The sequence below is a fragment of the Haliotis rubra genome, unplaced genomic scaffold (genome assembly GCF_003918875.1).
Source record: "Haliotis rubra isolate DU_JTF1 unplaced genomic scaffold, ASM391887v1 Scf204, whole genome shotgun sequence".
Classification (NCBI taxonomy): Eukaryota; Metazoa; Mollusca; class Gastropoda; order Lepetellida; family Haliotidae; genus Haliotis; species Haliotis rubra.
The window spans coordinates 95,313-111,194 of NW_025766048.1; the positions used below are offsets into that span (position 1 = coordinate 95,313).

Sequence of the window (15,882 nt, forward strand, 5' to 3'; positions counted from 1 at the left end):
ATATACCATAACGTCACAGTGAGTATACCATAGTGAATATACCATAACGTCACAGTGAGTATACCATAGTGAATATACCATAACGTCATAGTGAATATACCATAACGTCACATTGCGTATACCATAGTGAATATACCATGACGTCACAGTCAGTATGCCTGTGAATATATGATATCGTCACCGTGAGTATACCATCTTGTAGCGAATACACCATGACGTCACAGTGACTATACCATAGTGGATATACCATAATGTCACAGTGAATGTACCACAGTGAATATACCATAACGTCACAGTGAATGTACCACAACGACACAGTGTGTATACCATAGTGAATACACCATGACGTCACAGTGACTACACCATATTGAATTTTCCCCTATCGTAACAGTGAGTTTACCATATTGAATATACCATAACGTCATAGTGAGTATACCATAGTGAATATACCATAACGTCATAGTGAGTATAGCATAGTGTATATACCATAACGACACAATGAGTATACCATGGTGAATATACCATAACGTCACAGTGAGTATACCATAGTGAATATACCATGACGTCACAGTCAGTATGCCTGTGAATATATGATAACGTCACCGTGAGTATACCATCTTGTAGCGAATACACCATGACGTCACAGTGACTATACCATAGTGAATATACCATAATGTCACAGTGAATGTACCACAGTGAATATACCATAACGTCACAGTGAATGTACCATAACGACACAGTGTGTATACCATAGTGAATACACCATGACGTCACAGTGACTACACCATAGTGAATTTTCCCCTAGCGTAACAGTGAGTATACCATAGTGAATATACCATAACGTCATAGTGAGTATACCATAGTGAATATACCATAACGTCATAGTGAGTATAGCATAGTGTATATACCATAACGACACAATGAGTATACCAGTAGAGGATACTAAATGACCTTCCGTGTAATACCATATTTATTAAACGAGTTAATGATTTCTTTCACGAGTTTAATAAAATGGTATTTCATGGAAGCGAGTTAAGTATGCTGTTTATTACTCTCCAACAAAAAATGATAGAAACTGCCTACAGTGTGATGACTCTCAGCTTTCTGTGAGTTAAGCAAGGTCTTATACCATTGTGACAGAGGCAGTAGCATTGTGACGTCATATCTGTAAATCGTTATGACGTCATACGTCTTGCGGTATTACACTAGCGTAATATTGCCGTAAACAGCAGTATCTTTCACGGGCGAGTAATTATAGTGAATATACCAAAACGACACAGTGAGTATACCATAGTGAATGTACCATAACGTCACAGTGAATGTACCATAACGTCACAGTGAATAGACCACAAGGTGATAATGAATGTAACATATTGCCCCAAGGAATATACTGCGAAGCCACACTGATTATACGTTGGTCCCAAAATAGATATGCAGTAACTCCACACTCGAAACTAATTATGACCTTATTAATGATAAATGTACTCGTGAGCACAACCGTCCTCCTACATGTACATCAGACCTGGCTCAGCATAACACAGTCTGCGATAAAAAGAAATCCATTCAATAAACCCCAAAAGAATAAAGTTTCTTATTGCCAAAGAAAACTATTCAAAAATGAAAATACGCCATAGAAATCAGACCACAGATTACTAGGTTCTGTTCATTGTGGCATATCTAACATATAAATGTTTCGTTCATTTCGTTTGCGTTGTGTATGTTATAAAAATTCATCGCTTTTCCGATTTGTTTCTGTGATCACAGGTGAATATAATTCTCTTTGGCATTTGAGTTCAAATCAACCAAACATGTATAATATTGATTGTAAAACCCAAATGATAGTTTGGTTGTGTATGATTTGACAGAATCCATTTAATCTCATGCTGAGAAACCTTTTCCTTGCATGTGCTTCCACAGTTAGCAAGTAATGCCTGATATGAAATCTTATCAATCGAAACATAGTATCGGATGTATCATTTAAGACGATTTAACTATTTAGCACCCAAAACCGCTTCCACAGAATATAGTGTTAGTGGACGATCAAGCGATATAAACAACATTACAGTGTTTTGGAGACAATTATGACGTCATCGGTTGAATGACATCACTCATATCTAATGCTGGCTAGCTGTACTTTTCACTCGCACGACACTGATTATTTCTGTTTACAGACTGAACAAATGAAAAATGACTTTGAATGATAAATAAAATGTGAAACAAGTGTTTTTGAAATGATATACATCTAAACTAGTTGATAAATGTGAAGAGTTCTTCTTAGAGAAACTATATACTACAGATATACTGAAAGGCAAAAGAAACGTCGTAATATTGGAAATGACATTTGAGTATCAATGGAGTATTTGAACCTATTTTTTGGAAATAATACGCCACTGAAATGCAGTACCGACTTTCATCAGAGAAGATGACCCCTCTCCATTGTCCCCCACGACAGTTTTGCCGCTGTTGTGTCCACTTGGATACGTTCCCGGCGGTGACGTTGGGTGAATGTGGGTCTCCTGGCAGGACATCGACAAAACAGGTTCCTGGCTTGGAGACGTCGCCGAATGGTAGGTCACTGACTGGTCGCTGGTGGTTTCCTATGGTCACCCAAGCTGTTTCTCTGGCCCTTGCGAATAGGTCTTGCACGTGTTGATGGACGATATGACGGTCCTGGCGACGTGTTGTTACACGGGGTTGACCACTACGTGGACGGTCATCAGTGCTGCTGGTGGCGTTGTATCGCACTCTAAGACGTTCTATCGTTCGTACGCTGCAACTGAAGTCATTAGCAATGACTCGAGCATGTTGAGCAGCGTGCAGACGTCCAATAGCTTGTTGTGGTTGATCTCTCGTGAACCTAGTCATAGCTGCTGTGTTCAGAAAACAAGTGAACGATTGCCATTCAAGCCGGCAGTTTATGCCTGAATGCATTTATGATGCACGTGCATCTCGATTTCAATGTTGTGTTTTGTGGGAACTTTTCCCCTCTCCAAAAAACAAAAACATTTCTAACTTCAATCTCAAACAGTACTTTATTGGGCAATGCAGGCTATACGACCACGATTCATGTTTCCTCAAACTTGACTTCTGGTGTATATTTAAAAAAATCGGTTCAAATACTCCATTGATACTCAAATGTCATTTCCAATATTATGACGTTTCTTTTGCCTTTCAGTATATATTAACAACAAATGAGCCCAAATGATTTATAAACGCTGAAAAACACACGATCAAACCGATGTATTTGGATATATGCATCAGATGATCCACCGGCTCTTTTCCACGACCCTCACACCACCCCTGCTTTAACCCCAGACCCCCCTAAGCTAGTTCCACGTGACCGGAAATGTTTACCCGCAAGGTGGTAGCAGTCATATGACAATGATCACGGTTATTTGTGGAAAGAGCAACCCTCACATGAGCTTGATCTGTTCTGTTTCAATGGATATCAGGTCAGCCTGGTAGAATTCCCCGCTGGGTACTCCAGTTCACACGCACACATATACATGTTCGTTATTGAGTGATTGTATACTACCCATCAAAAGTTTAGACTCACTAGTGTAAATGTAGCCACTTACTTCAGTCAACTGTCCTAAACTAGATTTTGCAAAATATTCCATACTGTTTAAGGTACTGTCTACACATGAACTGATGTATTGTAAAACATACTTGTAACGTTGAAAAGATTATTGTCATGAGTTCAATAAATGATGAAACTCAGTGAAAATTGGCAAGTTCCTAACAAAACTTTACACCAAAACGCAGCTGTTCCTATGCACGATATTTGCAGAAGCTTTTCGGCAATTTGATGCATCATCCTCGTGCATTTCATCTGCATAAGCTTTGTAGTTGGTTAGTGGAGAATTTCATCTTCGATGTAACCACATATATATACATAACATATAGTGAGTGCTTTCAGTGAGTCTAAACTTTTGATGGGTAGTATATAATCAAAGACGCCATTAAACGTACCGGATTAAATATAATACGGACGCCTAAGTTTGGTTTCACGCCACTTTGAGTGAGTGAGTGAATATGGTTTTACGCCGCCTTTAGCAATATTCCAGCAATATCATGGGACACCAGAAATGGGCTTCACACATTGTACCCATGTGGGGAATCGAACCCGGGTCTTCGGTGTGACGAGACAACGCTTTAACCACTAGGCTACCCCACCTCCCCGAAATTGAAAAAGAGTGGACATGACAATAATCAAAGGTGTTGGTTTTTTGTTGGTTCGTGTGTGTGTGTGTGTGTGTGTGTGTGCGTGCGTGCGTGTGCTTTTCAAACGATACGTATTGCAATATTTTTTCTGAGAACCGGTATCTTGGGTAAAGAACATAAATAAGGTTTATGTGATTATCTTTATGGTTTAGAATAAAATCTACACATACTTTCATTCAAAACAGATGATTTACTTCGCTATTGAATGACAAAACTGCATACTGTAATACTATAAATTGTATAAAAAGGAGACTAGAATCCATGACTGCGCAACCTAATTTTGAGATTGCTGTTATCAGAACCATAACATATATGTTTAGTGACTTATAATGTAGAAAATAGGATGACATGCACAATTAGTGCCACTCACTGTCAAATATTTAAGGTCCCAATATATCGCAATACGTATCGCAATACCGGCACCTAAATCGCAATATATTGCAATACAAATTTTTGCCAATACACAGCCATACTGTGTGTTTTGTTTATTGTCATGTTCAATATTGTTTTGCATACGAAACGAACAACACCCTTCCTTCGTTTTATGGGTACCTGCATTTATTGTTTTACTGTGACGCTACTGTTATAATATGTATACATGGAAAAAAGCATCGCAACACATATGATTAACAGCCCCTATGTAACCAATAATATTCATGTCATAATTTTGTTATTTTATGATTATTTTGACCCGTCGGTCGGTAAAAAATAACCACTGAAGTAATGCATTAAGTGTATTGTTCAACGCAAGTACAAATAACATTTCAGTTTAAGCACTTGACTGACGTAATCAAATGAACACTCAGCGTCGTCGTCGTCGTCGTAGTCGTAGTCGTAGTCGTAGTCGTAGTCGTAGTAGTCGTCGTCGTAGTCGTAGTCGTCGTAGTAGTAGTCGTCGTAGTCGTAGTAGTAGTCGTCGTAGTAGTAGTAGTCGTAGTCGTAGTCGTAGTCGTAGTCGTAGTCGTAGTAGTAGTCGTCGTAGTCGTAGTAGTCGTAGTAGTAGTGCGCTTCACACATTGCAACCATGTCGGGCTTGAAACCCGCATCGCGAAGCAAGACGAACTGACACCATAACCTCCGGGCTATCTCTCCGACAGTACAGCAAGTAGTTGCAGAACAGCTGTAGATGGTATGATGACAATGCAGGGCACGTTCTAATTTCAAAGATTATGTTTTCACCTGATAAACTCATATTGACTCGTTTGCGCGAGCGAACGTTAATGGTTTTATGAAACTTCGTTTGAAAGGAAATCTGTTTAATCTTAAAACAGCTCTACAAACTTTCAGGCTAACGTCTACAGGTTTTCTCATTTCACTCGATTAATAATTCATTCAGTGAATAATACCCAACATCGTGACATACCCTGCTTTTTCAGGAGAGAAATATACACATGCTATTGACAAAGTACGCACCCGTTGGTCTTTGAGTGCCGTGGAACGACTCCATGTGAACAAGTTATTTAGAGTCTGGTGGGGTAGCCAAGTGGTTAAAGCGTTCGCCTTGTCACGACGAAGATTCTGATCTACCAGTGTTGTAAACAGACAAACTATTCGGGGATAGGCAACTCTCCAAAAGCTATCATTACCCTGTAGCAAGAACTTTCAAAATTCATTTTCCTATTCACCCATTGTTAACGATGTTATATCCCCGGATGTTTAAGAGTTAGCTGTGATATTGACAATCTGCACTATTTCTAAAGATGGCATGATGACGGGGAACAAATCAAGAATGTTTGTGGATTGACAATCAAGAATGTTTGTGGATTGACAACTTCTTTAATACAACAGTTGTGACAAATAAGAACAAGAATTAAACCCCAAAAATTCAATCGAAAATATTGTTCACATGGAAATACAAAACTCTTGGTAAATGAAGCTAACTGATGTTTTGCATTATGGAGAAAATAGTTTCCATTGTACGACGGATCTGTATCATTAGAACATCATCTGTATCAGGAGCAGAAGAACGGTAGAGAAAGTATTTTGAGCTCCTGCATTAGGCGTAGGACAGGGGAAGACGTTGTCTGTAGGACACGTGTCAAGCAAGCGGAGGTACTCCAACCCTTCCGTGCTCCCATGAAGCATGTTTATAACGAAGTCGGCGATGTCCCCTCCTTTCAGACAGGGATGAGCCTTAGCCTCCGTCACAGCAGCTCTGCAGTCGTCGTGGCAGGATCCGCCCTGATGGCAGTTGTCCTTGACCTTCAGGTAGTGTTGCGTCCCATCTGGATCATAGCCGTAGACAAACGCGTAGGCGTTGCAGCCGTTGACCATCACCGGCCTCGTGGCACAGGTCTCGATGGATTTCCAATTTATGCAGTATTTGTTTTGCATAGCCTCTGTAGGGTAGAAGAAGATCAACGTAAAACACATCTCCGCTGACGTGGCATCGCCGTAGTAGACCCACTTCTTGGAGTAGGTGGACGTGTACTGGCACGTGGTAATAAGCTCGTCATTGGGATGAATTATTATTTCGTCTTCAAACCTGGTGATACAAAACATTAATCATTTTACGATGACAGTTATAGAGAAGTCATTCTGGAGGTGGTATTTGGAGAAGCAATAATTAAGCTATATAGCGTCGGTCTGTAAATGATCGAAACTGGGCCAGACAATCCAGTGATCAACATTATGAGCATCAACTGGGATACGATGACACATGTCAACTAAGTGAGAACTGACCATCCCGTTAGTCGCCTCTTACATTTGGAGGTTGGATATTTTGGTGAACTCGGAGTGTTGGGGATTAGGTGGAGTGTCACTTAAAATGGCATCGCTAAAGAAGCTGTTTGTCAACACGATAAAACTTTACTCTAATAGCCGGTAAGGGTCAGCAAAATATTACAGTCCTAACACCATGGACACTCACTGGTTGAATATTGGATTATCGTAGCTGTATTCCGGCTCGTCGGTGATGTAGCGTACCATTTCACCGTCACGACGTAGCTCCACAGATTGGGCGCTTCCTATATTAAATAAAACAAACAATACTGAAAACAATAGAGGTAAAAGAAACAATGCAAACAATACACACGAGAAATATACATAAAGCGCACAATACACACGAGTATTACAAAACTACACACAATACACAAGAGGTACGTCAAATAACACATACAATACACACGAGTATTACAAGAATACAGACAATACACACGAGGTACGTCAAATAACACATACAATACACACGAGGTACGTCAAATAACACATACAATACACACGAGTATTACAAAAATACAGACAATACACAAGAGGTCCGTCAAATGACACATACAATACACACGAGTATTACAAAAATACATACAATACACACAAGGTACGTCAAATAACACATACAATACACACGAGGTACGTCAAATAACACATACAATACACTCGAGTATTACAAAAATACATACAATACACACAAGGTACGTCAAATAACACATACAATACACACGAGGTACGTCAAATAACACATACAATACACACGAGTATTACAAAAATACATACAATACACACAAGGTACGTAAAAAAACACATACAATACACACGAGTATTACATAAATACGTACAATACACACGAGGTACGTTAAATAACACATACAATACACACGAGTATTACAAAAATACATACAATACACACAAGGTACGTCAAATAACACATACAATACACACGAGGTACGTTAAATAGCACATACAATACACACGAGTATTACAAAAATACATACAATACACACAAGGTACGTAAAAAAAACATACAATACACACGAGTATTACAAAAATACATACAATACACACGAGGTACGTTAAATAACACATACAATACACACGAGTATTACAAAAATACATACAATACACACGAGGTACGTCAAATAACACATACAATATACACGAGTATTACAAAAATACAGACAATACACGCTGTACGTCAAATAACCCATACAATACACAAGAGGTACGTTAAATAACACATACAATACACATGACCACTGAAACACAAAATATGCATTATTTATGCTTATAGCTAAAATACATGGAATTATCATGAAACGGCCCTCCTGTTATCAGAAATTTGCGGTCCGCTGCAAATGATATTGGACCGCTCAACCTTAACAACGGGCCACTATCAGTTCTGTTGTCAAGTGACGTCATAGTTCGACATTAGTGGCTTTCGACTGGCAGATATTCTGGGTCAAACAAGTCAAAGCAACCCCAATTCCCGCTTTAAATAGCTGTAATATTGGCTTTCTTGTTGGTGCTAACCTTGACAGTTGCACTATTAAGACTGTTGATGGACCAAAACCGAACACTGTCATAGCTTTACATGTTGCAGGCTATGGTCTTGTCAAAGGCCAAGGTCGAATATCGTCACTATCTGTTGTGACGTCACTTGAATTGTTCGATGACGTAATTGCATTCGGGCAGTCAAGCCCGTCAGAAGTTGATTTGGGTAAACGTACAGTCAAATTCCTTCATTGTTTCCTTTTTCTTTTCAACACAAATTCCATGTATTTTACTTAATAATAACGGTAATGCTATTTTTTGAGGGCATTATCATTTGCAGAAGCCCTCGGTCTTTATCAACTGCCCTCCTTCGTCGGGCAGTTAATGGAAGACCTTGGGCTTCTGCAAATGATATGCCCTCAAAAATAGCATTACCCTTATAGTACTAACAATATAATATAAACAATATTTATAAGTTAAACGTAAGTAATGAAAAATTAAACATCTAGTACACATGATAACTTTAAACAAAACATTCATCATATATACTTTAAAAAAATTAGGGGAAATTGAACTTTCAATTTGTATAGGAAGTATAAGCGTTAACAAATTTTTCAAAGACAGACCTCTTATGAACGCACCATCATTTCTCTTTACCACCACCCCTAAACACAATGGGATGCACGTGCTCAACACAGTAGCCCCATGCATGTGCGTGGGGTGTCATTCTTGATTTACTATACCGCAATTATGGTCATAAGGAAGTGCAAGTGGTGATGCACCTTCAAAACATTCATTATTATCATATCAACATTAACTCAGATATAATTCCCAACTTTTTCAATCGTAAATTAGAAATGAAGTGCCCCTACATTTTTAAAGAGAATATATGAGTTCGAACATATGTTGCAAACATTATAAATATTAATGCAATAAACATACGCTATAACAAATAATACATCCAATACACATGGCTGTAAATATCTACAACTGTAATAGCATACAGTGTTTACCAAGCATATGTAGAAGTAGTTAATGTCTAGAAAGAAATATTGCATCTATACCGAGATAATTCATGTGGTTCAGCGCGGCTGTGACTTACCCAGATAATGCATGTGGTGCAGGGCGGCTGTGACTTACCCAGATAATGCATGTGGTTCAGGGCGGCTGTGACTTACCTAGATAATTCATGTGGTGCAGGGCGGCTGTGACTTACCCAGATAATGCATGTGGTTCAGGGCGGCTGTGACTTACCAAGATAATGCATGTGGTTCAGGGTGGCTGTGACTTACCCAGATAATGCATGTGGTTCAGGGCGGCTGTGACTTACCCAGATAATGCATGTGGTTCAGGGCGGCTGTGACTTACCCAGATAATGCATGTGGTTCAGGGCGGCTGTGACGTGGATGGATGTGTTGAGAGCTGCGGATGTGCAGGCAGGTGAACATGTGGCTGTAGCAATGGTCTTCGGTTGCCCTGGGGGAATTTCCAGAAAGTTTTGACCAATGGTCATCATTCCCCCATTGTATGGTCTCAGGATGTCGGTGAAGAACAACGTCATCCCAGATGCATCAGTCCAATTGCTCTCACTCGCGGGGTTGTTCCAATGAAACTTTATGAAATAGAAAAATGTGAAAATATTCTTCTTTTTTTTCCTTTGAATTTCTTTGTAAGAGTATTGTCCTTTTGAAGTGAATGTGCATGCAAGTGTATGTGTATGTCTGTGCGTACGCGCGCGTGTGCGTGTGTGTGTGCACCCAATGTTTTTACTTGTAACTCACAATTTAAACACTTTAAAAAACATAATTTCAAGATACTCAGAACATTTATGTCCTTTTCTTTGGAAAAAATCCAAATCACCACTTGTATACTTCTTTTCAGATTAGTTAGGCAAGTCAGTCAAGATACGATGAAGAATCGGTTTTCAAAAGGTGACCTTCAAATGATGGAACGGCCAAAGGCCATAACGTTATCCATATCACGAACAAAGGACAAATACATGTTTCCGGTCATGTAAACAATGTTTTTATAAAAAACAAATCAATATAAGTTTTATCAATATTAAACGGTATTGATTTCATTTTTACCTCCAAGGCTACTTTCTTGTAACCATTTTTTCCAATAAGCATTCCCATTTTGTCATGGAAACACAAACCCGGATTTCCGAGGGTCCATACTCCAAGAATATCCGAACAGCCATTCCCGGCTCCCATATTGCAGTCATAGGGTCCACTGGGGTGGTCACCTATTGGCCAAGACAGTAAAAGGTTCTCGTTACATTCTTGCATCCGGTTTAGAATCGCTCTTTAGCCACACGTGGTTGTTGTAAGAGGTGACTAACGGGATCGGGTAGTCAGACTCGCTGACTTGGCTGACACATGTCATCGTATCTCAATTGTTCATACTATTTCTGACTGGGTTGTCTGGTACAGACTGTCGCCATATTGCTGGAATATTGCTGGGTTGTTTCTTGTTTAACACCACACTCGGCAATACTCCAGCTAAAGTGTCTGGACCAGACAATCCAATGATCAACAGCATGAGCATCGATCTACGCAATGACATGTGTCAACCAAGTCAGTGAGCCTGACCCGATCCCGTTAATTGCCTCTTACAAGCGTGGGTTACTGAAAACCAATTCTAACCCGGAGCTTCACGGGTCTTCTGCGCAATATGCTAAAAATTTAATACATGTATAAACTATCATAAATATATTTAGATATTAACAACCTGTTTCATCAAATTCACCGCAGCCGTACAGGAGGATGTGGTGCATGACGTTGTCGTTGTCGATGTAGGGCTTGATAGCCACGACGTGGTAGTCCTGGTCTTGAGGGACGTCAAATAGCATACATTTGTAGGTGGTCTCTTGTGCTGGAACCTGAGTTCTTGGGAACCGTAGCGTCAAATTTTGTGTGTCTACAAGGAATTAAATGGTTATCAAAGATTTCAAAATAAATGTCTTCAGCGAACCGTTGTATGCACGGTTCATAGGGCAATCGCAATGTTTTGGTTTTGTCCGGTTAACAAATTCTTTTTTCTGACAGCTGTACTATTTGACCAGCTCATAATGACAGGGTTATCTTGACTTCCCTGCTTATAATGAGTGATTGAATTGGCTTTTATACCGATTGTAACAATATTCCAATATCACGGCAGGGGGCACCAAAATAATAGGCTTCACACATTGTACCCATGTGGGGAATCGACCCCGGGTCTTTGGCGTGACAAGCGAACGCTTTCACCACCAGGCCACCCCACCGCCTTCCTACTGATAAAGAAAAGGGTTGATATTGACGAAACTTATTTGTCATTGAATATGTTCTTTCATGACCAAACATACCATGACGCTGGCATGTTAACCTATTTTCCCAATCGTGCGGAATATATTTTAACAATCATGATCCCTTTTCACAGGGCAATTAAAGCGACGCGAGACTGTGTCTATGTATAATGAGTTAGCGTGACATTACAATATTCGCACAATTGTTTGACAAGAGAGGTGACTGAAACTTTCCCTTTGCAGAAATATTCCAGTAACTCCAGCCTTTGGAGATTAACTTCTGAGATACTATCTAACATGCTATTACTAGGGAATATATTGGTTCAGTGTTGAACGTACTCTTTCGCTTGGAAGGTTGCATACGATGCTGGAAGTTCTTTGATCAGTGTTACAGCATTTAAGGCGTTATTATGTCTTTCAAATGTGGGGCGGCTTGGGAGTCTAGTGGTATAGCGTTCGCTCGTCACACCGAAGACCCGGGTTCGATTCCCAACATGGGTACAATGAGTGAAGCCAATTTCTGGTGTCCCCTGCCGTGATATTGCTGAAATTGATAAAAGAGGCGTGAGACTAAACTCACTCTTTCAAATGTACTCCAGGGGGGCTTGCCTTTGCATGTGTTTGTGACCAATGGCTACCAATTCCGTGCTAATCAGCTCTTCTTTAAACAGAGATTACTTATGTTTACAGCAACGGTTTAGTCCTTATATCTAAAGATGGTATGGAGTTAGATTTGCATTTTTCTTAAATTATATTTTTCCGCCGCAATCTGTTTTCGAGCTCTATGGCGGCTGCTAAAATCAAGATTTTATTATTCCGCATATTACTAATCCGGGTTGTAACAGTATTTGTCGTGTACACTTGTGAGAGATAAGACAATTGCCGACCAGAATGTCAGTCGTTCATCTGCCTTTATAGACAAGTTGACGGGGAGCTGCCAGACAGCGGGAAGAGCACGGGCCGACCAGCAGAAGGCAAGCCAGGGACAAGGAGGGAGGAACTCTGACCAGCGAGCCAAGCCCATCTGCTACCCAAGTGTCAGCCTGACCTCAGTGTTAAACAAAACAATCTCCAATCAATAGGTACCTGGACTATCCAGTGCAGTACAATTGAACTCCTCTGATGAACAATCGACCCAGTCGTTCATGCCACTACAGTTTGGAGACCCAAAGGGTGTACAGACCCCTGAAACAGATATCAGATTCATGAAAGGGCACCTCTATCAAGAGTCATGAATACATAATCAACATATTAAGCTCCTAAAAGAAAAGCGTCCTTTACACAAACAAATAACAGTCAAACCTTCGTAAAAACTAACCCGGGTGTGATAGGCCATCGATGCTGGCTGGGACCTCGCCTTTAGACCACGTGCATTGGGGATCTCCAAGTTCTTGACCATTGGTCAAACCATCGCCATCGGAATCCTTCAAGCACAGGTCACGGTTCCACTGAAACATAAGTAACCTCCCACTATGACCCGCATTGCTAAAGATCCAGAATACACGTGGTTTGTCTGTTGCAGTGAAATCTTCCGGATGTGCAACTCATAAATGTACAGGGAGAGATTTTAATCGTATATATTCACAACAGTAGGTAGTCTAGTGGTTAAAGCGTTCACTCGTTAACGCGTTCGATTCCGCCCATGCCGTGATATCGCTGGAACATAGCTAAACTGGGCGTAATCCACACTCAGTAAATTACAATACCCGGAAATAGAGTTTGTTCGAATAACTGGATCCCTACAAATGAGGTTTTTACGTTTACATGACGTCATCGAAAGCTGCATGACGTTGCCGAAATGAATTATTATAATAATTATAATGAACAAGAAGTTGTTATCCATATAATCGCACGCTTCATTATCGTCAAGAAGAGACACAGGTCGGCTGGTTGGGTGTTTAACGCCCCACTCAGCAATATTCCAGCTATATGATGATGGGGGACACCAGAAATGAGCTTTACACATTGTACCGATGAAGGGAATTGAACCCGGGTATTCGGCATGACGAGCGAGCGCTTTATCCACTAGGCTACCCCTCCGTGTGCAAACCACATTGAATAATCGAACCTGGACCGGACAATCCACTGATCAACAGTATGAGTATCTACTCAATTGGGATACGATGACATGTGTCAACCACGTCAGCAGCCTGACCACCCGATCCCGTTAGTCGTCTTTTATGACAAGCATGGGTTACTGAAGACCCGTTATAACTCGGATCTTCACGGGTAAGAGAGACTGCTATATCAGTTACCTTATGTCCATTACGAGCAAAGTCCAACCCAAACTGGTTTCTGGCACCTCCACCTTGTTGATTCCGATGTCCAACTCCCTTCCAATAAAAGTTGGGTTTGCAAGGGTGTTGAATCCTCTCCCCATTGGGTATCTCATACCTGTAGGTCCCATACCCAGCGACCTGACACACCCATAACACCGCACAAAGAGCGAAAAGAATTGTTTTGCTGGAAAAGTAAAAAACAACATGTTGACGAATTGTGCAGAGTGAGTGAATGAGTGAGTGAATGAATGTGATTTTACGTCGCTTTTAGCAATATTCCAGCAATACCACGTCGAGGGACACCAGAAATGGGCTTTTTTTACATTGTACCCATGTGGGGAATCGAACCCAGGTTTTCGGCGTGTTGAGTGAACCAGCGACCCTAATTGTTCTCAACTGTGTCGGAAGTCTAAAACATGTGTTTCCTATTTCGTTTCAAAGAACAAAATTCTATGTATAGAAACAGGGACAGAAAGTGAGTGAGTGAGTGAAAATGGTTTTACGTTGCTTTTAGCAATATTCCAGCAATATCATGGCGGACACCAGAAATGGACTTGACACCGCGGACAGAAAAAGATTTTCCTTTGCCAATAACAATATTCTTGCCTCTTTGCGAGAATCAAGAATCAAGCGGGGATTCATGTTGCTGTTGTACAAAACGACCTAAAGGCCAAGAATGTCAGTGATATTCTGTGTTAAGGTATAAGGCGACCTAAACGCCCAGCACTGTCAGCCGTAATTCTATGTTAAGGTTTGAGAGTTACCGCTGACACTGCTTTGTACAACGGACCCCAGGGTTACGGGTGGTGGGATCGCCTTGTGGTTAAAGCGTTCGCTCGTCACGCCGAGGACTCCAGCCGTAATATTGCTGGAATAGTACTAAAAGCGGCGTAAAACTAAACTCACTCACTCACTCCAATAGACCGTGTCTGGTCTGCGTGGTTATCGGGTGGTCAGGCACGGTATGGGAGGCACGGTGACACTGATTGTGCGCGTGGCATGGATAATTGCTCATACTGTCAATCACCGGATTGTTGATTATTTTCATACTGTCAATCACCGGATTGTTGATTATTTACAGTCTGACGTCAGTGATGAAGCATGAATTTCGCAGTTTGGACAATAGCGAATAAAAAGTTGTTTAACAAACGTATATATATATATATGCTGGTAGAACAGCCGAGTAATCAACAAGGGTGTGTAGTGACATTTTTCAATTTCTCGCGTGCAACTCGCACACCTGTCTGTTCTACTTGGATTTGTTGCAATAATTAGACTTTGTGTTAATAAGCAATTCATAGGTCTCACATGAAACCAAACGGATTGTAAGTTGAGGCTACGCAAGTGTATGTATCTTGACAAATGCAGTTTGCTGTCACGTTCGTATTCAGCAGCACAAGCGTGAACTTACCCCTTCATTGCTGCGTCAGTCTGGCACTACACTGCTACACCTACGCCGGCCGAGCGACTTATGTTTGTGCATTCTTTATACACATTATAAGGTTGAGTGAGTGAGTGAGTGAGTGAGTGATTGAGTTTTTCGCCGTACTCAGCAATATTCCAGCTATTAGTGGTGTTCTGTAAATAATCGAGTCTCGACACATCGTATCCCATTTCGTAGATCGATGCTCATGCTGTTGATCACTGGATTGTCTGGTTCAGACTCGATTATTTCAGATAGCTGAAATCTTGCCGAGTGCGGCGTTAAACAACAAACACACACACAATCATCGTTGATTCTTGAGGATCTGTTCTAACCGGGTTGCTGTTGTAGAAAACGACCTTAGTACTAAGACTGTCGTAAGTCTATGTTACGGTATGGGAGTACCGATCACCTTAGAGCTGAGACTGTCATAAGTCTAGTTAAAGTGTGAGAGTAACGATCACCTT

The 15,882-nt window shown here is 40.7% G+C and overlaps 1 protein-coding gene across 1 annotated transcript; it reads right to left on the reverse strand.

The window, feature by feature from the left end:
• Positions 1-5,980: 5,980 nt before the first annotated feature.
• On the reverse strand, positions 5,981-15,457 carry LOC124275892 (dopamine beta-hydroxylase-like). The gene is made up of 9 exons (XM_046711577.1): positions 15,404-15,457; positions 13,969-14,176; positions 13,032-13,161; positions 12,800-12,898; positions 11,161-11,349; positions 10,518-10,675; positions 9,799-10,042; positions 7,094-7,190; positions 5,981-6,709 (listed from the first exon to the last, which is right to left on the reverse strand). Exons 1-9 carry the CDS (start codon positions 15,409-15,411, stop codon positions 6,160-6,162), a joined length of 1,683 nt encoding a protein of 560 aa, XP_046567533.1. The 5' UTR covers positions 15,412-15,457; the 3' UTR covers positions 5,981-6,159.
• Between the last annotated feature and the right edge of the window lie 425 nt (positions 15,458-15,882).

Bases quoted from the DNA above. Each gene is read 5' to 3' on its own strand.
- LOC124275892 (XM_046711577.1), bottom strand. The intron at 11,350-12,799 runs GTACCTATTGAT...AATTCCTTGTAG, and splicing joins TACTGCACTGGATAGTCCAG to ACACACAAAATTTGACGCTA. The intron at 10,043-10,517 runs GTAAAAATGAAA...TATTTCATAAAG, and splicing joins ACAAGAAAGTAGCCTTGGAG to TTTCATTGGAACAACCCCGC.